The sequence below is a fragment of the Hydractinia symbiolongicarpus genome, chromosome 10 (assembly GCF_029227915.1).
Source record: "Hydractinia symbiolongicarpus strain clone_291-10 chromosome 10, HSymV2.1, whole genome shotgun sequence".
NCBI lineage: Eukaryota > Metazoa > Cnidaria > Hydrozoa > Anthoathecata > Hydractiniidae > Hydractinia > Hydractinia symbiolongicarpus.
Window position 1 is genome coordinate 11,424,413 of NC_079884.1, and position 24,364 is coordinate 11,448,776.

General features: G+C 33.2%; 2 protein-coding genes across 3 annotated transcripts; one reads left to right on the top strand and one right to left on the bottom strand.

The window, feature by feature from the left end:
• Window positions 1-1,858: 1,858 nt before the first annotated feature.
• LOC130662454 (THO complex subunit 3-like) lies at window positions 1,859-10,738 on the bottom strand. Its single transcript, XM_057461333.1, has 11 exons — window positions 10,603-10,738; window positions 8,949-9,044; window positions 8,344-8,467; window positions 7,645-7,742; window positions 6,381-6,449; window positions 5,812-5,888; window positions 5,383-5,463; window positions 4,550-4,636; window positions 3,987-4,065; window positions 2,799-2,909; window positions 1,859-2,225 (listed from the first exon to the last, which is right to left on the bottom strand). The coding sequence occupies exons 1-11, from the start codon at window positions 10,699-10,701 to the stop codon at window positions 2,166-2,168; spliced, it is 981 nt and encodes a 326-aa protein (XP_057317316.1). The 5' UTR covers window positions 10,702-10,738; the 3' UTR covers window positions 1,859-2,165.
• A 3,950-nt stretch (window positions 10,739-14,688) lies between these two features.
• LOC130662453 (sarcosine dehydrogenase, mitochondrial-like) lies at window positions 14,689-24,075 on the top strand. 2 transcript variants are annotated; one of them, XM_057461331.1, is made up of 16 exons: window positions 14,689-14,776; window positions 15,355-15,493; window positions 16,936-17,071; window positions 17,500-17,853; window positions 17,957-18,136; window positions 18,301-18,630; window positions 18,698-18,827; window positions 19,041-19,218; window positions 19,507-19,648; window positions 20,640-20,723; window positions 20,806-20,922; window positions 21,348-21,486; window positions 22,000-22,113; window positions 22,217-22,585; window positions 22,899-23,103; window positions 23,313-24,075. In XM_057461331.1, exons 3-16 carry the CDS (start codon window positions 16,952-16,954, stop codon window positions 23,572-23,574), a joined length of 2,724 nt encoding a protein of 907 aa, XP_057317314.1. In that variant the 5' UTR covers window positions 14,689-14,776; window positions 15,355-15,493; window positions 16,936-16,951; the 3' UTR covers window positions 23,575-24,075. The 2 variants fall into 2 exon arrangements, with proteins under 2 accessions (XP_057317314.1, XP_057317315.1); XM_057461332.1 differs by lacking the exon at window positions 15,355-15,493 and having other exon boundaries at window positions 14,755-14,776.
• Window positions 24,076-24,364: the final 289 nt, after the last annotated feature.

Genomic DNA, 24,364 nt, shown 5'->3' on the forward strand with positions numbered 1-24,364 from the left:
AGTTTCACAGATAATGTACTTTTAAATAATTTAAAATGTGATGACCAAAATTCAAACAACATGTGCTTAGAAATTCTAAAACAAAATATACCTTGTAACAATTATGGACAAAATATAATGATATAGAACGACTAATTTCAAATTTCGCGCCACAATTGATCAATATTGGTTGTTTATACCTAAAAAGCGCGCATTGTTGAACGCTTCTCAGGTTATTTAGTTAAATCCGTACTTTTGAAACATGTTAATAGTTGCAGACGCACGTCCATTTATTTTTGAATTTCTCAACCTTCGTGCACCCTTACTTATTCGTTGTGCTGGAGGACTGGAAAATGCCAAACAAATTTTAAACAATCTCTTTACCAGACCTGCGCAAAAGTATCGACCTTGAGCCTGGCGGCTGCAGAGAATTTACCATTTGCGCCTTTCAAAGAATTCTTAAGATTTCGGATCGTATCCGAATTCTTAATTGACAAATTTTACCCTCTTAGTATCTTTCCCTCTATACGCGGGATAATTGAAAAAAAAAGGTTTATCAAATCTATTTTATACCCTCAGCATGACATAATGTTCTGAAGTTCTCATTACATGTATATATGTCTAAATACATAGTGAAAATGTAATTTAGGACAGGATCCTCTCGCACTTATTGGCACTATTCAAGAACATTTTTGACTTTAACTTAAAAATGTACAGAAGGTTCGATGGTAGTGGACGAACGCAAGCGAATCCGAAATTATTAAGCCTGCAAGGGCTTTTTATTTTTATTAGCGTTGTCCACGATTTTGGTGCCCTTTTAACCAAGTTTTGCACACGGCTTTAAATTTTTATATTTCCGGCCCAGAAGCGGGCCGTCGCAAAATAATCGTGTCCAATCGTTGGTAAACAGACGGTCGTCTTTATGAGCACTGAGGCGAAATGGCTCTAGGAATCAATAAGTTAAAGAAAACAAAAATCAATTAGAAATAGTAGGTAAATATTTCCATCGTAATGCTTTTTCCGAGTTGCCACAAGGTAAGGGTACCTTGTGGCAACTCGGAAAAAGCATTACGATGGAAATACAGCCACAGATGCTCTCCCTCGTCTAATATTTTTTCTGTGATGGCATGTATTCAGCAACCACGCTGTTGCTTGTGCGCTTATGATTGTGTAAATCGTGCATTATATTGCAATGGCGTTTCTGAAGGCAGGGAGAAATTGGGATAAGTTTGCTATTTCAGTGAAAGATTTTTTAAAAACTTGTCGTGAAGATGATATCTGTATATCTTTCAGGTTTTACAATAAAATAGGGATCTCGAAAAAATTGCCAACAAGATAATAACGAGCCTTAAATCGACGCCACAACTCTATGGGAAAATGATGTGCGATTACCACCCTCCTCCTTAGTGTCTTTTGGCAGTCAAAGGACAAAATTCTCTGAAAACGAGGTTAGACTAACGATTTTTTAAAGATTTTTGAGCGACTTTTATTTCAGTAACTAATTTTTCATCATTTAGTTTAAGTTGCAAGTTAAATGAACATTGTTTCTTGTCGTGAATTCTAAAATATTTTTAATTACCTATTAAAAGTATTTCGCGACAAACGTAACGCCAGTGCATGTTAAAAGGAGCGTTCGAAAATTTGGGCGGAAAAAAATAAACGGTGCGAAAATAAAAGCGGCGCAACATATTTCAGGCGCACGCAACAAAATGTTGCTGCCGTAAAAAATGTTAATTGTGGCCCTGCGGCCTTAGGATATGCACGAATTTTAATACAATCTACTTTACCCTAAATTTGTTATGAAGTACACGAATGTTCATGCATAAAGAAATACGGGACTAAGTGTACGTATAACATAGCCAAAGAAATTAATCGTCAGTTGAATTATAAACATATCTTAAATGAGAAATTCCAGGAGATTAAATGAAAATTTAAAAAAAATTAAGTGGCATCTCGAAAAAAACCGTCTCTATCTCTATTTTCACATATATACATGCCTACATATTTTTAATGCTTTATTACATTTTCATTGCATTCAATGTTTTCTCTCCATCTTTGTTTTTGTTCAATCTGCAATCGATTCAATAATATTTCAATTGCGAGCGTCAGATTCATAATTTTTTCTATATGGGTATGACATACCATTCTGCAAAATACTTATGCCAACACGTGACTGTGACTGCCAACTACGATGAATTTGTCAATCCAAATAATTTGATGGTGCCAGCATCTCGATCATGTTTGTCCTGCATAAAAAATGTTTTAACGCCATGACTAGTAATAACATTCAGTATTGAATGTTGTGAACAAAGGAGTTTATGGTAAGTTAACGTTTCGATAGCTACAGCCGTCATCGACGAGAAATGAATGAAATCATCTTTTGGCTATTTATTAGTTGCGGAGAAAATTAGAGGATTAAAATTAATAAAATTAGCCAGTCAGAACAATTAAATAAATTGACTTTTACGGACCTGATTTATCATTATTTTACACCCCTGGCAATTAACCCTTAAAGGACAAGTCCTGAAAATATCCAAACATAAAAGCAAAAATGGGCCATAAACAGACCACCGCTGGACCGTCATAACTCCTGAGGGGCAGGTTATATTGAAAAGAGCTCCCATCGATGAATTGGATCTCCCATCGATGAATTGGGCTACCCAGCGGTACTAAACATGAATTTATATCTTGTACTTAGCCACCAACTGCAGCTCAAGAATTTCTTTTTTTCTATAACACTAAACCAACTAGAATATATTTTACCTTATCGTCACATGCAAACTTTACGGTAGACGATTATAACTAGAACAATTTTTTACCTTATCGTCACATGCGAACGCTAGTAAGTATTCACTTGGATGCCATGCTACAGTAAACGTTGGAGTACTGCAAGGTACCTCACATATTTGTTCGCCCGTTTCAACCATCGCCTGAAAAAGACAAATATATGAATGCTGTCAACAGAGAGGAAATAACAAAAAATGTAATTGTACGCCGAATAATCAGTCATTGTTATGCGAAAATATTCCGTAGAAAATAATGTATTACAACTAAAGAGAAATTTGTTTCATATTCCTTATACTTCTCGGAAATTCAGAATATGCTTGAAAGAATAAGCATCTTATGTGCATTCGTTTGACCTAGAAAACCTACTCAAAAGCACCGACTATGTTCTCTGTACCTTGCCATATTTAATTGTTATAGCCTTGTCGCCATAACAAAAATTACACCTTCTTGACGAATCGCTCTATTTGTTTACATTATTCTCCCAAATACATAATTATAAAATCGTTAATCTAAGAGTCTAGTCTTAAGAAAAAGGCGAGCAATATACGTATTGTTATATTATATACCGCCTATTAAATAATTTTGATGTCCAATGGAAGTGGCCAATTTCATGTTAATTTCAATCATTCAAATCGTTCAAGCATAAATCTCTGTTGTTTCAAAGTTAATGACTAAACCTGATTGGCTAACAGTATTTTAAAATGATTGAGCGGGAATTATTTAAACATCTACAAACGCGCTTTTTATCTCTGTGTTTAGTCCACATAAAATATCAACTTAGATATCATCTTTAGTTTCTCCAAAGGACCATCTTGTTTTTCTCAACCTTCTAAAATATGATAAATATGATAAAATATGCTTTTGTTATATGAAGTTGAGCAGAGTAGTTTGGAAGATGTAGACGAGATGAAACACGTACACGTATGGCCGCTATAAAACATAAACAAAATTTCCCATCAAACTGTGATTTTTGTAAACATAATTTCTAAAGGCTTCTTTTTTTTCTGCATTTTAATACTCGCGGAAATTAGCACTCGGGAAAATTGGTATGTCTAGCGTTACGTTGCATCGATTCAAAATTATTAGGGCTCGTGTCTATTTGACTGCATTTTTAAGGCTGGTGTCGTAACGCTAGACGTACAAATTTAAAGATTGAGGAAAATTATTTCCGAACTCAAAATGCGCAACACTCACAGCGTACAAAAGCACGTGATACTCACAATATCAATAAAGAGGTCTTCAGAAGCTGATGCTAACATTTGACCATCATGACTAAAACTGATCGTTCTCACTGGCCAACTAAAATATAAAAAAATAAACACACATTGGAAAAGTCTTTATTTGAGAAATTCAAATTAGAGGGAGGTACAAAAATGTCAATTGGGGTTGCTAGGGGCGTGGGAAGAATACGCTGTCACGGTACTCCACATCAATCAGTAGTGAAACAATTTTGTGCATGGGTAGCCGTTTCAGAGAAACAGTTCAAACATCGCAAGACGTTAAAGGGTTAAACAATTACGAAAATACACCTGCCACAGTTTTAAATAAATTATTTCGCAAACAAGCAATATGTCGACTGAAAGTCACTGGCTATGCTTCAATTTAAAAACTCGAATGCCCCTCAAATTTTGCTGACGATTGTAACTGATTGTGAGTTCAGTTGTGGAATAAATTATGTTTAGAAGCTTAACTTCATTGATTACAATATCAAGCCTATCAAATCCATGTCCAAGTTATATTCCACAAACCAAACTTAGTCCAAATTTAAAATTTCAAAACTTACTCTAGTCTTGAGAAGCATCGTACGCAACACAATTCATCCAGATCCCACAGACTGACTAAGGCGTCTGCACTTCCAGTAGCAAAATATCTAATAAAAAAAAACACAAACAATTACACGTGATTATCTACGAAAAAAAATGTTTAGTTATTACTGGTACAGTTCTTACTAGTACTGCTATCAAAAAAAATTTTAAAAAGCAGTGTCGATGCTGGTGCATTAAAACACTCAATAAGGTAGAAAATTCTGTCCAGCACAACAACTATTGGATCAGTCAAGAGCCTAAATTGTAAATACCGTTCCCTAGCTGATAATTTTAAAGGAAAAAACTTTTAATATTTCCTGAGTTTTGCCAGAAAGTTCATTCACGCAAAATATGTTGAAACTCGGTAAAGTTACTTCCGGTGATTTATTTTGTACTCTGTAATAATCTCGTTCTTTCCTCCTCCACATAAATTACTTTCATCTTTGTTGATGTTTTGTGTAACGACTACGTAGTAATTTATTGAAGACAATTTATATGTTGTGTTGCCCATCATGACAAAAATATAAACGTCGACAACCCTGTCTATCGGGAGAGAGAATTCTAACAAGAAATCGATGAAACAAAATTTTTCAAAAATAAAATCTTGCGAAAGGTTTTATGATAAAAGTCTTTCGCTAAAGTTATTTTACTTCATCTCACATTTTTTTAATTCCTTTACAGTAACAGGAATACAATTCACGCTTACAGTCGCAGATCAGGTTTGACTGCGTAGTGGGAAATCTACAACCTTCTCATGCTGGGGAAAGTAACCAATGTAGCATGCTTGTAATCCATAAAAAAAATCACTTACTTTCCTTTTGGATCAAACTTGATGCATATACAATTCGCTGGATGTGCATTTAACGTTTCTATTTGTTTCAGATCAGGATAGCTAAAAAGAGAATTTATCTTACTGGAGTTATCCTCTATGGATATGGATCGTTGGGTAATTGACTACAGAAAAAAACGGGGTTTTTATCCTTCACGTAAAAAGAACGAAAAAATTTTTTATTGAAAATTGTGTAAGTTATACATTGGTAATTTCAAAAATAATCCAAATATTAAAACATGCAGCAATTTGTACAAAAATTTTATTGTACCTTAATTCCAAATACAAAAACAAAAAATGTGGAAAAAATTGAAGAATAGAAGGATACTTTCACATAAACAGTGAAACAATTTGGTGCAAATGTGCTTTAAAATGTGTGTCTGAAATAAAATAAAGAAATGAGATGGTTACCTTAAAATATTTATACAACCATGTCCATTTGTAAGAAAAAACAAATCGTTTGTATTGTTCCAAGAAATTTCGTTCACCTGAAAATCAGTTTAAACATACCTTTTTACTAAGGGACAATGTTGCTTAATACATTTTTTCATACTAAAACTTATTTTCAAACAAAAAAATGATTTGCACATTAATAACTTCGTAAATGCACTAAATTCGAAAATTTCGCTAGAACACATTTTTTTTTACATAGAAGAGGGAAGCAAGTAAACAAAATAATTTGAGAAACAAAACACAATAACGAACCTTTCCAATTATAAATTTTATAGGTAGGTTTACATAGTAAATAAGATTATTTACGAATTTCGCAAATTTTATCATTTTAATTTTTTGCATCATTTTTATTTTTTATTTATACTTTTGTTATGTACGTTGTTCTAAATGTTAAACTTTATTTAAATAATAAAAAAAATTTAGCAGCACAAAAAAAAGAGGGGGCAGTTTATCAGACCAAGCAATTTCTGCAAACTTTTGCTAGTTTAACTATCTGTCTGTGAAACACGAGCAGTATACTGTAGTACCTCAAATTTGAACTGTTCTTCAGCCGTAATTTTGTATGTCCTTGTGTCAATGAACGTGATAAGATCTTCCTGAACAGCAGACAGCGGATATAGAAATGAATAATGACGTTAATATCTATGATTCTGACGTTAAACTCTATTTTAAATTATTTTCAAATAAGGTGTGCCAGCAATAAAATAGTCTTATTGTATTATTTCTTAAAGGGTAGAAACACTTTTGACTCCATCATTAATGTATTATTAGTCGTTAACCTGCAGAAAAATCTATGGAAATCCGACTGCCGCTACTTGCAGCTACCATTTTTAATGTAATACCACTAGACCAGAAACTATTTCACGAAATTAAACGAAACAAGAGAAATACAGTATATTCTAGTTAAGTGGTACACTTAAGGGACGGAGGAAAAATGTACTATTTAGCAGGCGTCCTCTTTAGGCGAAATTCCTCATTAAAAGGATTTTTATCAAATAGCTCAATTTGTCCCAGTTATTGAGATATTTATTGAGAGACTCATAATCAAAATATGTTTTTTTTTTTAATTTTTCTCTGTATCTCTTATCTCATCAAACGAAGAAAATGAAGACAATAGGGTAAAGACTAAAGTTATATGAATCTTCTTAATCGAAGAAAAAGTCAGTTAATTTAGTCTTGGTATTTTATGTTCCCCAGCGACAAGTGATAGAATTTTGCCACTGTCAATTTGGTTAAGAATGCTGTATATTTCTGTAATTGGTGTAGAAGTCAGCTTCCTCTTTTGTCCCAGCTGCGACAAAATTGCACTCTTACAAAAAGAACTCAAGAAAAGTTTGTTTTGTTTACAAAATCTTTCTTTGAATCATTGCAATTTCTTCAGTCTCAAAAAAATTTGAAGTCATTCCATTAAATGTCCCACTTAAGCGAAGTTTTTTCTCTAAGGGTTGAAAAAAAAATGCATTACTTAGATGGCGTCCTACTTATTCAGGGTCTCACTTAAGCGAAGTTTTATTGCTTGAAAAGAGTAAGGGAGTTCAAGGGACGTCCCACTTAATGATGATACTGTAATTAAAATTGATCTTTTTTCTGTTGTTTTTATAATTTTTTCTGTTCTGTTCCCAATAAAAGTTGAAATCATTTCGTTTGGTGTAAAGTGTAAATTCAGTTTTACAAGAAACATAAAACAAAATATATTTATATTAAGTGCTCCTATTCTTAATTTTTTTTTAAATTCATTTTATTAGTCACTTATTAGTTTTTGAAAGGAAACATTTTCTATATGTGCAGTACCTTATTTCCAACAGCAATAGTGTTTCCATTTGGACTCCAACAAATATTAATATTTTCCCCTTTCGTTGATAAAACATCAGTACATTTTGCTCCATTACCTAAAATCAAGAGTATGACAATTAAAAATCATGTCTCGAACGACAACTATAAAGAATAACTTTTGCTGACGTCAGCTTTTCATCATAATAACAAATTTCAAAAAACTATTTTGGCATATATTTGTGATGACTTTTGTCATGACAACCCATAAAACAGCATATTTTAAAGTCGCTACGAAAAAGGGGAGCTTTCGTAAACATTAAATAGACATTCTCCAAATTATGTTGACCATTATGTTGACCAGAAATGGAAGAGGTGACCAGAATTGGCAAACCTTTTCTATTTCTTTCCCTTATCCTCTTTCAGAACAGGCAACTTGACTTACCATGACCTTGCATTGTAAAAATTACAAAAGAATTTAACTTAGTAACAAAGTTATGGGGTATGATATGTAAAAATAGCATCCACAAAATGCCAGTACAAAATTACTAATATAAAATTGAGGAACATGCTAAGCCACAAATATCTCAGAGAATATTAAATACTTTTGGGCTATAAAAAATAGAACTGGCAGCTGAGACAAAAAGTTAATTTATGGCATGAATATCAAAGTGTTCTCATAATCAACTAGTGCTTTAGACCATCCTGTAAAAACCATACCTCTTGCATCCCAGACACGAACAGTTCGGTCTCCTGATGCAGTAACCAGTAAGTTACCATTAGTTGGATGCCAACAGAGTTGATCAACACTATCACTGTGGCCTTTCATTGTTTGCTCTTTTGACTGCATGAAAAAAAACGCTTTATTTTATTTACTGGTTCTTGCAAGAAAAAATAATAACAAAAGAATTGTGGTTATAAGCAGAATGTAGATGAAGTTTTGCACAAAATTTACAGCCTCACGTTGCATATAGACAGCGATTCACTATGACATAAGCACAAGTAAAAACTTTAAAAATCGTCCCTTAATAATCAATGACCATAAATTTCTTTCACTGTGATGCTGTAACTTTTGGTACACAAGCAACAAAAGGAAAATACAAAAGCAAAAATGTGGAAATAAATTATCACGTACTTTTATGTAGCTCAACTAGAATTATGGACTTTGTTAAAAATTTGTTTTTTAGTTCTTTGGCATATATTATTTTATATTTTCAGCTAAAAAAAGCATATTTTTTCCTCAATTATATGCGCTTATATAACCTACAACTCAACTTACATGTTACTAAGAAGCATGTTCATTAAAAACTGATAATAACACCTACCAGTCTATCTTTATCAAGTGTAAATATGGTTACTGTTTTATCGAATGAGCACGATGCAAGGTATCGACCATTGCAATTCCAGCCAACAGAATGAACCTAAAAATAAGTATAAGGTTAAGAATTTACGTTAGTTTTTGGATAGCATCCATGAATGTTCTGCAAATAAAAATTTCACTTGGTGTGTGATGCTTTATCTATCTGGCTTAATCAACATATATGATTGTTTAGCCAAATTAAGACTGGGCGTTAAGGGGGATTTTAACGAAGCGACTTAAACGGCGAATTCGCTTTTTAATTTTCACGACAAAATAAATTAGATGCCAAATTCATTGTTTACATTGGTTAACCGCGTTCTGATTGGTGTAAAACTAGCAGCGAAACCTTTAGCCGCGAAAAAGTAGAAACTGTTTCTACTTTTCAGCGAAGCGAATATTTTGATGCAAAATCATAACAAACAAAACTGTGCATGCTCAGATACAATTCGCCCTTCAATTCGCTCCGTTAAATCCCCCTTTAAAGACAGTAATGTAAACAAACATGGGACTGGCACAGAAATCGTATTATTTCGGTCAACTTAAAGGTCCATAAAACTGTATAATAAGGGACTGTCTCAATATTTTTTAGGCCATTTTGTAAGATCTTTAATAGGCATGCAGTGGATCGCACGCATACCTAATAAAACTCAATTGCACTAATATCACTAAACTTAATTGAAAATAAAAAGTAGTTTTTTATATGAAAAATTCCAAATTCATTAGTATGAAGACTGAACATCACACATCTAAAACCACTAGACATCATACAATCATTAGACTCTTAAATGCAGTTCTAAAACCATTAACATACAATTGTATGATGCTTCAATGTATAGTTTTTTAATTCATTAAAACATGATTGTAGCAGGCTTAGAAAACACCATAGTTTTATTTTAACTGTCAAAATGCAATTACACAAAGTCTGGAAAATCCATTATATTTCATATATCACATCAGAATTTTGAAAATTGTGCAGGTTTCAATGATGTGAAAACTTATCCAAAATGGTTGAATAAACATATGTATCATGTCAATGTTTCTAGCATTTACCGTTTTGTTCTAAAACTATCAAAATGGGATTGTATGGAGATTAACAAATGTCAAAGTTTGTTCTTGTTGATTTTAGTCAGATTTTTAGGCTGTGGGTTATAATACCAAAAAATATAGCAGCTATTAGATAATGCAATCAGAAGCAATAATTTCAAATAATAACAGTATAGGTTTACCCTATTACTTGTGCCCTTTAAAACACAATAATTAGACAGTGACAATGTACCATATACAAACACAATACATCTTCAAAATGAGACCCTTTCAAGGAAGTGTAATGGACTTGTTTAGCAACTTTATAAAACCTCACAATAATATATATATGTTGCAGGGATTGTAATAAATTCAGGAATTATGCATATTATAACCAGTTATTATGCATAATAACAATAGCCCCAACCCTCACCTTCGTTCATAACACACAGCAAATATGCATAATTTCATATTGATCATATTTCCCATAACATATTCATAACATACAAAACATAATTTTTCAAGTAGGATTTCCCTTAAGACAAGAAAATTTCAGACACTAAAAAATAGCATTACTCATGATAACCAGGTGTTACCTTAGATGAATGCCCTGTGAAGTCTTTTGTTCTCCCATGGCTTTGAAAATGACGATTCATTTGTTTATAGTATGAAGCAAGTTTTTCTTCAATATCCATGTTTTATAACTTAATCTAAGATGATAAAATATGCATGAATTAAAATTTAACATAAATCAAAATTAAAACTCACCTCCCATGAAAAAAAAAACAAAAAAACAAGGAGTTTAACAGGGTTCATGTTTTCATGCTTTTGATGCGAAGAAAAAAACTGTGTTACATTATACCCCAGATAAAGTTTCTTTTATAATTTATATTTATATATACACAGAGTTTAAATTTTGAAAAAAAATGACTAGGCTATCAACATGTACGTGAAAAACCGAGCTAAAGTTCTTGTTAAAAAAGTGCATATTTCCAAGGTTGTACTTGTATAACGACTTGGTTTTCAGGGTTTGCTAAACCTTAAGAAACCCTGGATTGTTGTTTTCTAATATCAGAAACAACTTTATATGATGAGGTCATTTTATAACTGCAACTGATCAAATATCGAGAACATTGATAAAGTAATTTTATAAATTTTCAGGGCTCTTAAAAAAGGGTAAGGGTAAAATAGGCTTGAAGTTTATGGAAAATATGTACATGTTTCCAAATGTTCTCAGTAGGATTAAGTTTATTAGTAACTTGAAACAGGTAAAAACACTTTTAAGTTTTATATTGAATTTATCGACTACTTTTGATATATTACAAATGTCATAAACATGAAAAAAATTTTGGTTAGAATAAAAGAGCATGTTGTAGTGTTGTTTGTTTTTACATCTTTAAATTTACCAAAAAAGCAAAATAGTAAATACAAAAAAAATTACTTTCAACCTTAAATGTGAAAGTTTTGTAATAAGCTTTATCCCAGCACTCAAAGTTTTAGCAGTAAAAGTGTTAAGTAACTGTTGGTTCATACTTACAATTTTTTTCAACTATAAAATTTTACTTTAGGATAAAAAAAACAATAACAGCTTATTGGTTGCTTTAAATTTATTCATCAACACATAAGAAATACCAGTTTTGATAGCACATGTTTTTAACCCATGACCTCAGGCTTCCTCTTTCCTCAGAAAATTATTTTTTAATTTTGTGATCTTAGAGAATTAGTTCTTACTATTGCTTTGTTTCCTCAGAAAATTATTTCTTAGTTTTGCTGTTTCCTCATAGAATCATTTTATTTTTGTTTTCATTGTGTTTCCTTAGAAAATTATTTCTTGGCTCTGCTTTACAGGGTTTTTGCGCATGTGCAGAAAAAATCGAGTTAGATAAAGAAAGTCGAATTATGGTTAAAAACTTTTGTAATGTGTGAGATCAAAAGATGCTTTTACCTGGAAAGACAGTTTGGAATGAACTGGTCAAGGCTTACCACCTGCATTATTTTGCCTGTCAATTTGCGTAGGAGATCTGGGGATTATAAATACGAAGTGTCTGCTGCACCGGTACCGGAATCGTAGATCGAAAAACTACTGAACCGGTACCGGATTTCTCCGGCTCTTAGCTCCGGCACATGATTTTCTAGCAAACTTCCTAGTTTTTTGTGTAAAATTTTATTTTGACAACAAAGACGATAAAATAAGTATTACTAGAAATGGTAATTTCTCATACCCTGAAAAAATCAACTTAGAGAGGTTGTTGCGAAATACATGTTTAATCCCTTGACCGTTTGGAACGTTTCAATAGAATGATACGTTTCAAAAAAGAAGCAAAAGCCTGGTTTCTATTTCGTGGATACAAACCCTTACATATTAAATAAGTAAGAGTCTAGATAACAAGACGCTTGAATTTTTCTTGAAGAAACCAACTGTACTGCTTTCATACGCTAAGAAGATATTTTTTTTTGCTGAAGAATTTTATAGTTTTGATACGGCATCTCGATAGGCATAAATTCACTATGTCAATTACTTTTGTTGTTGGGAAAAAGTTTTCGACTTTTCAATAATTGAAAACAAAATTAGATACATACAAAGAGAAGAATTTTGTTGATGTCTACGGTAGAGATAGTCGAACTGTTAAGGCTTCACAAGAAAGATTAACGAAAATAATAAAACGCAAGCTTCAGTACTATGAATTAAACCCTGTTAGCGACCCTGTTTCCAGACCTCTTTATTACTGTGTTCTATAAAACTGGTTTTTTTATATTTCTTTTAGTGCTATAAAGCAAGACTGCAAGTTTTCGCTCGCTTGGCGAGTAGATGAGTCTAGACAATTTTTAGAAGTCAAAGAATTTCACGCAGACCATAATCACGAATTAAGATACCCAAACTGCTCTTAACATATTAAGAGATGAAAAAGGTATAGACATAATGACACGTTTCTAGTTGCCTGATTGCTACGAACGGAGCTTCTCACAATTTTAGAGTTCTAAACTCCGGTCAAGATTAAACAAGCAAAAATTCCATCATGTTTATACCTTTTAACCAATTGTTGCTTGCGAACTTATATTTTTTTATTATATTTATTTTTATTGATTGCTAAAACAACGAACTTTGTAGATTTTTTTTCGCAAAAAAGAAACAGTAGTTGTCGCTGCATAAAACACGTTATTTTCCCTTACTTTATTTTAATAATCCTCGTCCGAAAAGGCAACAAAGTAAGCTAGGAATGAAGTTAAGATCCTGTACCCTTGCAGTAGATTTGCAAATATGGAGTCCGGTAGTAAAGTTTCATTACCGGTGCAACAGTTCTTAAATCTACGAATCCAGTACCGGTTCAGTAGTTTTTTGATGTAAGATTTTGGTACACATTGATCTCACATTGAGAAAAACACATCATGGACTTAAGGACGTAAATCACGGTTTAGTCTTTCTTTTTTGCCTGACCCTGCGCAAACGCCTACGTTCTCCGGCATTTTTGCAGTTGTTTTAGGGATGGCTTATAGTCAAAACCATGACGCTATGTGGCAAGCGGAGTCGTCAGATCGTCGCTAGAGTTGTTTGCTTAGATAATCACGTAATTAGGACGGTATCCGCTAGATTACGATAGATTATAGGATCCTGCGTAATTTAAGAAGAGAATAAACGGGAATCACAGTCCCTGGAGTGGAGCTATGGAATTTGTTGAAATCTAATTTAAAGCCTAATTCAGTGCCTAATGTTGGTTAGAAAAACGTTGCTAATAAAGAAGCGTGCGACAGCTTGTTTCGCTACAATACGACCGCCATGTTATCATTGGTTTCATGCTAAAATGACACGATCTTAAGGTTCATAGCCCCGGGAACTAGGTACTATAAAAAGAAAACAAAGATAGTCGGCCAGACAGACGGGATGGACGGGACAGACTGTTCCGTACAATGTCATTTAATATACGATGCCGGGGCTTTGTGCGGTAGCCGCTACCAACTGACCATCTTTTTACAGCGGCGAATTTTGAGAAAAGAGAATTGAATTAATTTAACATGGTTTTAAGTTTTTAAAGGGCGTGAAATGCATGAAAGCGCTCACATGTCAAGTTCTTAAACTATAAACATTAAAACTGTTTGTCCACAATTCTTTCAAAATGAGTGGGCACTAAGAAGTTTCAAAAATGGACACAAATAACGCTTAACCTGACATACTTTAACATTTAACTAACTCCTTTTGACCGTCAATTTCAGAAACAGAACGAAAATTTAGAACAGACGCTCACCACTGGATCAAAAAAATTGGAAAAACGTCTCTTGGAGCGCCAAAATATCAGTAAATTGAATTTAAATTTAGAGGTTATAATCAATTCAATGGCGATAGCGATTTAATTCCAAATCTTAAAACAATAAAACAACTGGTTAAGCGCCGCGAATTGGAAAATAAGCAGAAAACATATAAAAAAATGAATTGTCTTTTATTTTAATCTTATATTTTAAAGTTATATTTAAAAGGAGTACGTTCGTTTAGTTACGACCTAGATGTCCCTTTCTTTAAAAAAAATCATGGGGACCTCGAAGACAACATCCAATTTTTTAGGCCATTTACAGAGCGCAGGTAAAAGCATATCTTAGTTTTGTAAATTATGACTAACTTCGTACAAAATTGTCCGTCTTTGTGCTCTCGCAGAAATTGACCAACCCTAGACGCTGGGTCAACTTTGTACGGAATAGATTATGCACGCTGACCACAATTAGCCAGCTAGACAGGATCTCCCAAGAAGGGTCGGTGCAAAAAACGTGCGCATATTGCTAGTAAGTAAGATATTTTTCCACAATGCTACAACATACAAGTTTTGTTGGGTATAAACTGAGCTTATGTATATATACACATCCATAGGTATAGCACATGATCTAGTCGTATAGGGTATTTATAATAAATATTTATAATAAATATTTATAGTAAATATAATAAATAAATAAACTAACTGCAGGTAAATTTTTTACTAATAGGTTTTTCTAATGTCAAACCAAAATCTTATCCAGTATTTTCAGTTAGCGAACTTTAAAGTTACTTTTTAGCCATATTAGCTCAAGACATGAGGTATATATAGTAATGCTTGCCTGCACTCCAGGACACATGATGGTATAATTTGTGCATATGATGGGGGCATTTGGAGCCAGGAGGCTTCTGCATCCTTTCCCCAAAATTTCCTGAATAGTCTAATGCTGTACATACAGAATGTGTTGTATCCGCTCATTCCAATAAAAATACATTCTTCTTGCTCATTTTTTTTATCAGGAACCCAAAGTAATTAAATTGACTTTGAAAATCATGCAAATTAATCATTTTTAACTGATTTTTTGGTTATATTTCATTATTTTGTTACTAGGTTCATGTGGAATTTTAGACATAAACCTATCCAGCAGCTTTTTAAAAAAGATTTCTCACTTCTTTTGGTAAGCAATTAAATAATTTTGCACCATGAAGTGACAGTGAGGAAGCATCAGTTTCTAAAGGTTGCTAGCTAGGTAAGTTGCGGTTGTAGGGTGCTAATGAACATTTCCTGCCTAGGCGTGGGACAATAGATACTTCCATTTTTTGGAACCAAGGTTTGGAAACAAGCCTTCAATGAATTTCCAAACATAGATAATTCTGTATCATTCACAACCTCTTTGAAGTGAGTATAAATTGTATTTTGTGAGTGAATCTAAATGGCCAGAGATATATTTTCCTTTAAATTTGCATATAAAGTCTGAATTCATTCTATCTGTTGAATTATGCCAGCAGTAATTATTGTTCAGCTATGAACAATAGTTAATTCTAGGTAACACATTGCTTTTCCATAGGGTTAACATGACTTCCTTTTTGTACAAAATATCAATATGTTTTTAAATTAATTTCAATTTGTTTTGAATAGTTTTGAATTGCTTTGTTAATTGAAAATCGTTCGTATTGTCTCTAAAAAATTAACATTATTTCGTTGCCCAATTCGTTTGAAAATTGCTTCTGTTATCACACATTGCTGATTTCTAAAGCAGGCTGTCAATTCCGACCTTAGCTATCGCGAATCCATTTGGATTCTCCCAACTAGCTGGATTCTTGTGATTCTTACCTCTCGCAAATCCAATTTAGATGCAATAACCATTCTGTAAAGTATTCAACTTCAACAAAGGGAAAAATAAATGGGAACCATCAGCAGCGAATGGTGGATGTTGGCAGCAAATCAGATTTGCAAAATCGCGTTGGATTTTACATTTGACAGCCTGCAAAGAAATTTAGCTATCAAATTATATGTAAATATATGCATTCTTTGTCATAAAAAAAATCAGATCATAGAATACAATATGATGGCTGCAGATTGTTTAAAAGAGTCAAAACAGGATTGTTTAAAGCGAAAAGATCACTGTAGATTGTTCAAAATACATGAAAACAGCATTGTAGAAAGCAAAAAAATTGCCATAGATTGTTTAAAAACATTGAAAACGGAATTTTTAAAAGCGAAAAGATCCTGTAAATCGAAACTATGAATACGCAATTTTGCTGGTCCATTTTCGTGAAATTTGTTGAGGGAAAATGAATGTCTTTAAATACTTTCATGCAATAAATTTATTTTATTTTTAATTACTTTGCAGAATCAATTTGTTTCAGAATTCATTTCCTAATTTGTTTCAAAATTTTGTTTCTAGATTTGTTTTAAAAAAAGTTTCAAAATCGTTTCCCATTGCTTTCATTTCGTATCGTTTAGGTGCTTAAAAAACAATTTACATTTGTTTTGAATCTCTTTGTGTTTGTTTCCTAAAACGATCTGTAAACGATTTTAAAAAATGATGATATGATCTTGAAACGATCATGAATGTTTCAATTTCTATAAAATGTGAAATGATGGTGAAGACAGTCCCTTACCAACTATAATGATTGCCTGTCAGTAAACATTCTAAGGAATAAAATTTACTGTTTTTATACCTCATAGAGAAAAATGAATTAAAATGCTTTCCATTCGTAAAAGTGCCAGAAATTTGTTAAATTTAAAGTTGATTCCAAAATGTGCTGCATGGTTTTCTACAGACACAACTGAGAGTGGTGTGCCTTATGCACAAATTTTGAAGGTATGTTTTGGGTTAAAGCTGTTCTTTATTTTGTTGTACATATTGGATTAATTTGCTAATATTTTAATCACATTTTGTCGATACATCAAAATACACCATTCCTAAAACTTGAACAATTGTAATATATAACATTTGAATATTTATATAATTATGTTTAAAATGAACAAATCAAGTAATAGTTATTCCTTGATTCGTATACCAACTTAAGAGCACACCTGGATCAAAATTCCATTAATTTAGAAAAAAAATTAGTTTATTTCAAACCTTTTAAAAAGATTTTAGCATGTGCATCAAGAAGAATAAAGTTCGTTATAAATTGCTCACCTTCTACAAAATTTGCATTTTGTATTGTGCTTTCAATAGGATGCCTAAATCAATTTGTGTTGGTTTAATATTTTTAGTATGTGAAGGTTTGTTTTATACTTTAGTCTGGGGATGGTAAAACAACAACTTCAGCTGTCCCAACTCAAGCTGATGCTGTCGTGATTGGTGGTGGCTCCTTGGGTTGTTCGATATTGTATCACCTTGCTAAATATGGAATGACCAATGTTGTCCTTTTAGAAAAAGATCAGCTAACTGCTGGAACAACATGGCACAGTGCAGGTTTGGTTTGGAGATTACGACCTGCAGATTTAGATCTAGAATTGTGCAACTACACTCGCATTTTGGCAAGAGATGTATTGGAGAAAGAGACTGGACAGAGTCCTGGTTATAATGAGAACGGTGGACTCTTCATTGCAAACAACAAGGAACGACTTAATGAATATGAACGCTTGATGACAGTGAGATTCATTCGTACTTCCAATTACCTTTGTTCCCTTTTTTGTTTCTTCGTTTTGTTGTTGTTTTTAATGTTGTTTCATTACTCCAATTACTTTTTTTCAGCTCGGAAAGGTGTATGATATTGAATCCTTTGTGCTGTCCCCAGAGGAAACAAAAAAATTGTATCCTCTAATGAACATTAGTGATTTGTATGGAACATTATACAGTCCTGGTGATGGTACAATTGACCCTGCAGGTTGGGCATTGGCTTTGTCAAGGGGTGCGACAAAAAGAGGTGCTATGGTTAGTCACTTTCTCTAATCATAACTACTAGTAGTATCGCAAATTTAGCAGAAGTATAGCAGAGGAGCTGCTATACTTCTGCTATACTTTCCTAACCTTACAATTGATTGAATTTTCGTATAAGTTTTAAGGTCTAGGTATTATAGTTAATGCTTTGTTAATAGGTCATAGAAAACTGTCCTGTTACTGGTATTGAAACAAAGGTTGATGAATATGGAAAACGCAGCGTGACAGCTGTCAACACATCGACAGGACAAATCAAAACAAACTGTATTGTGAATTGTGGTGGGGTTTGGGCGCCATATATTGGAGCTATGTGCTCTGTGACTGTACCATTGGTTGCAATGAAACACGCCTACATTGTCACTGAAAAGATTGAAGGTATAGAAAAAATGCCTAATGTGAGAGACCATGATGCCTCTGTTTACCTAAAACTTCAAGGTGATGCCCTATCGGTTGGTGGATATGAATCAAACCCAATTTTCTGGGAAAAGGTGATTTCTTAAATTATTTTAAAATTTAAACATGTACATACATGCTAACTATGCGGCACTGTTTTAGGTAAAGAACGACTTTGCATTTTCCCTATTTGACTTGGACTGGGATGTATTTAGCAGTAACATTGAAGGGGCTATAAATCGAGTACCCATTATTGGTGAAACTGGAGTTAAATCAACAGTCTGTGGCCCAGGTATGTTCTATGTTACATGTTGTGTTGTTTTCAAATTCATAGCCTTTGTAATTTAAGCTGGCATTTGACAATCAACATAAATGCTGACATGTTAACAAAGCAGGTGTGCAGATAAAATATATCACATCGGAATGAAATTATTGACACAAGCAAATTTAAATTACAAATTAGATGCTTTTTGCTAACAATAAATGATGGAATGAATTTTTGTAGAATCGTTCACTGCTGATCACAAGCCACTATTAGGACCTGACAATGATCTGCGAGGCTTCTATCATGGATGTGGTTTCAATTCATCTGGCATTATGCTGGCTGGAGGGTGTGGTAATGAACTTGCCAAGTGGATCATCCATGGACATCCAGATCTTGACATGTGGTCATTTGATATCAGGTGAGATATCTTCACATATCAATAGGCTGTTCTTTTTTTCAATTGGCTAAGCATTATGGAGTTTTGACAATGATTGCTGTTGTTTAAGCGATATTTTAAAATGCAATAATGTTGTATCTTTGTTCTTATTCTGTCAACATTACTGAATCAAATCTATTTTTCTGGTATGCCATGTTTTTAGTAAAAAAAGATTATGTTTTCGTTCAAAAAATAATTTTCAAAAATGTTGGAAAAATTTCCTGAATGTTATTTTTTGTTCTTGCTAATCAAAATTTTTTTGTTATGTAGACGATTTCACAATTCATTGACAAAGAATGAGACATGGAACCGAGAACGTAGTCACGAAGCATACGCAAAGAATTATTCAATGGTGTTTCCCAATGATGAACCTCTTGCTGCTCGTAATATGCGAAAAGATCCATTTCATGAGGTAAGCTTAAGGGTGCCTACCTGCTTTTTCTGAAAAGGAGTTGATGTTTCCACTCAAGTTATTTGCTTTTTTTTATATTTTTTGCAAAAACTAAGCAAATTAAAAATGCATGTTTTTATATCTTTGTTATAAATATATTTATAAATATATTTAAAATTTTACCAATTCAAGATATTTAATTTTTACGAAAAGGTCAATTTCGAAATTTTACCATACCTCCGGTTATAATGTCTAAAAAAAATTGCAATGTTACAACAGGAGAAACGTTTTACTGTTTTTTAAAAAACTTTTTTGATTGTATACATTTCATTAGGATTTAATTTTTTTAGTTTTTCTACAGGACTTTATTGCATCAATTTGCTCAATGAAATGAACTGCTGGTGCTACCCAAATTGTTGTGCATGTAACGTATTTCCTCTAATTAGCGCCACCCTCTAATTAGCGCCGCCCTCTAATTAGCGCCGCCCTCTTATTAGCGCCACCTTCCAATAAGCGCCGCGCCATAAGTTTAAAGTTTGTCATAAGCGCCGCCCTCTAATTAGCGCCGCAGTTGATTATTTAAAGTCTACTCTTTTCTAATCAACAAAATCTTCTACATTTTGTTCAAGATAAGAACACTTCTTATTCTTTTCTCCAGTTCTTCATGAAGGACTTTTAAAAGTCTTTTAAATTAAATACTGAAAACGTAAAACGAATTGTCTTTTCTGTGATATTTTAATACTTACACCCTAAACCTTTTAAAACCATAAATCTTAAACTTTGAAATAAGCGCTGCCCTCTAATAAGCGCCACATCTAAAAATCTATGGCGGCGTTAATTAGAGGAATTACCGTACCCTGTATTATTAAAGTTTAAGAATCCAGGGTAATAAAAAACAAAATTTTAAGTTATTTAATTTGTATTTTCAAACCCTTATCTAAGATTATATTAACAATATACTATATTTTACCATTTTATATCGGTACATAAATTCAGTTCACTTTTGATGTAGGTTTTGGCAGAAGCAGGTTGTTTTTTTCAAGAAAGACATGGTTGGGAGAGACCTGGCTGGTTTAGTAAGACAGAAAAACCTAAAGTAAGTTTAGTTCTTTAACTTTTTTGTGGTTGTCGTTTTTGTTTTTGTTTCTGTTGTTGTTGTTTTCTACATGTTTTTTTAGTTGCTTCCTTATGATTGGTATGGCAGTTACGAGGGGACACCTGCCCATCAAGATTACACTTATAATAAACTGTTAAAAGATGATTACACCTTTGGCTTTCCAAAGCACTTTGATACTGTATGTGTATTTTTGTTTTACTGTAAGAATGATTTTTATTTAGTTGAAAACCTTACTTTGTCGTGCGAATACACCGAGAACCTCCATTTGTATTTTTTGCAAATTACTTGATGATTTTCCACTGTCTTGAATTTTACAAAAATGTTTGCTCTAATAAAGATATAGTCTGGCTTAGATTTTTTTTATGTCTCATCCATTCTTTAATTTTTTTTATGCAACATTTATTTCTGCGAGTCAATCGGAATATTCTTTTTTTGCAACTTTAATTTTGCGACCCAATGTCACAAAAGGTGGCAGTTTTTGACCGTCTGCAATTTCCCACACCTGTATGGAGAGAATGTAATTACAGAACTAGCAGAAGGTATCTCTCTTTTAGTTTCTACGCATGATATTGTTTCGTGATTGTGTTGTTTATACTCTTTCAGATCGGTGAAGAATGTCGAACATGTCGCGAAAAGGTAGCTGCTTTTAATATGTCATATTTTGCAAAGTTTCTATTGACAGGTCCGGATGCTGCAAAAGCTGTTGACTGGATCTTCACTAACAACATGAGGAAACCACCTGGTAATTAGTGCTTTTAGATTGTCATTTGTTGCATTTCTGTTCTGTAATTGGCAAACCTTGAGTTCCTTGGCGCTTAATCATTTTCAACTTCTTCGTTTCAACTGTTCTCCTGACCATTTAGTCAAAGGGACGTTTATTTACGTTGGCGTTACACGCCTTCTTAAAACTTTCCAGACCTTTCTTTTCATTTCACTTCAAAAAATATTTGTGATGGCTAAATGTTTGTAGTGTTCTCTATTTGATTTCAGATATTTTATATGTGTATATTTATCTTTATGATAGCTATCAAAAATATCCAATAAATTTGATTTGCTATTTTTTACTTTTCCTTGAGTCCCTATGAAAAATATCCTCAATTTCTGACACCCACAATCTTCTACAAAACTATTTAAAAAACGTCTAATCTGCCTAATTCGATGATATTTTTCAGCGAACAGGCGTACCTTTTAGCTTTTACGAGATGTTATAAATAAAAAATTTGAACTCCTGTATTTCTTTATTTCTTTATTTAAGGTTCTACTACCTACACTTGCATGTTAAACAAACATGGCGGCATAGCTGCTGATCTTACCGTGACCGTGCTCGATACGAACGATAATTCTTCTTCCATTTTTCCTAGTTTCGATGGTTTGTTAATTCTTTAAATTTGCTGTAATATTGCATGCTCACTACACAATTTTCTTTTGGATGTTGTAGACATCACGTCAAATATATTACTTGTTTTTCTTAGGCGATGGATACTACTTAGCTATCGGTGGCGCCATTGGACAGCATGCTTGGGGTCACATCTCCGACGTTATATATGATCAGAAATTTAACGTTGAATTGAAAGATATTTCTGAGTCAGTTGGGATGTTGAGTATACAAGGCCCAAACAGCCGTGCTTTACTTGAAGAGATTACTGGGGAAGACTTAAGTAATGATTCGTTTCCGTTTTCTACACATAAAGTGGTGACCATTGCGGGCCACAAGTTACGTGCGTTGAGATTAACGTTCGTCGGAGAGATGGGATGGGAGTTACATATACCTGCAGAAAGTTGTGTGGATGTGTACCGCGAAGTGATGAAGGCTGGTGACAAATATGGAATAATCAACTCAGGTATGTGAAACTCAATGACCAGCCAGAGCTTTTTAGCGAGTATAATATGCAACCCTAGGAGAGGAATGTTTTGCAGCCACGAGATGTTCACAGAATTTGTCTTCGCCATGTAGACACCCAAAAAATGCAAATTTCGGGAAATAAATTTTTCTTGATCGTAGGTGGAGGGAAAAAATCACAGAAACTTAACGAAGCTATTTTTCTTTTTCTCTTCAGCCTCCATCAGGTTAAAAATATTCTTGATAGGAAAAAATAAATTAATACTAGCTGATTAATACTCCACGGTTGAGTGTGTATGAACTCCTTCGCTTAGGTTATCGAGCCATCGACAATCTTAGCATAGAAAAAGGTTACCGTCATTGGCATGCTGATATACGTGACGACGACACACCTTTGGAAGCTGTACTTGGATTCACATGCAAGTTGAAATCAGATGTACCCTTCCTTGGAAGAGAGAAACTAGAACAGCAAAAGAAAGACGGCTTGATGAAGAAACTAGCTTGTTTCACCATTGACGAGTATATACGAATATTTGTTTTCTAAATTTCTGTTGGCGTTGGGTAGGGTATTCGTGCCACAAGGTTTTGCCGGTTCCGACTTAGATTTCGTGAACTTTTCGTATGATTAGTCAAATTAGGATAGGTTTTGTTATAGGTTTGACAATACCTGATGATAGATGTGATAGCAGTAGGGTAGTGTTAATGTTACTTTCTGTTGTATTTCCTAGACACAAAGCAATACTTGGACTAGAAGCTATCTATCGAAACAACGAAATAGTTGGTTTTGTTCGTCGCGGTGGCTATGGTTTTCATATTGGTAAAAGTATTGCGTATGGATATATCAAAGATCCAAGTGGAAACCCTGTTACAAATGACTTTTTAAAGAGCGGAGAATATCACCTAGAATTTATGGGCGTTAAATTTCCCGCCCAATACCATGCAAAAACACCCTTTGATCCTAAAAATGAAAGAATTAAGGGAAACTATTGATACATATGACGATTTTTTATTTTTTTAAAACTTTTGTACATCAATTTATATTTGGTTCTTCAACCGTTTTTGGTGATTAGTTTTATATTTAACATGGGCGCACTATTTAACACCTCAGCTCAGCCAATCAGAGGTTTCTCAGAGATAAATACTATTCACATGAACCATCTCGTTTACATCAAGAGCCTTTAGGCGAGTAAAATATACGGGAACTAAAAAACGAAAAAAATATGACGATAGTTTTTGAAAACAAGTGCGATAATTAGTTTATCATATAAACCGAGCATGATACTCGACAGATGATTGTTCCATTTTAAGTTGGTTGTAGGTAAAAAATAAGAATATAGAATTCGTGTAGATTACCAATCAAAATGCGAGAAAACTCAACCATATGATAACTATTTTTGTTTTTAAATAATAGAAATTATATATTTGGAAGTATTAATGTTTTACTACGAAATCTTTTGTATTTTTTCGTTGATTATCCGAACGCCCTATACACGAAGGATTGTTAAATTGTTCGGATACCGGCTAATCTAATTGAGAAATTTAGCTCTAGCCAGAATACTAGTTCAAATAAAGAGGCCTGGGAGTGTTGTTAAAATTAGGAAAAACATCAATTCACCCATACTATACAACCTGCCAGAGTGGAACTTCTCGAGATATGTAGGTTAGGTAAGCAGCACTTTCTAACATGTAAACTAAATAATTTACGCAGGGACCACAAAGACTTAAAAGCTCGGGATATGATGACGTCACTCGTAGGTCAGGTACAGAGCGTTTGAAACTT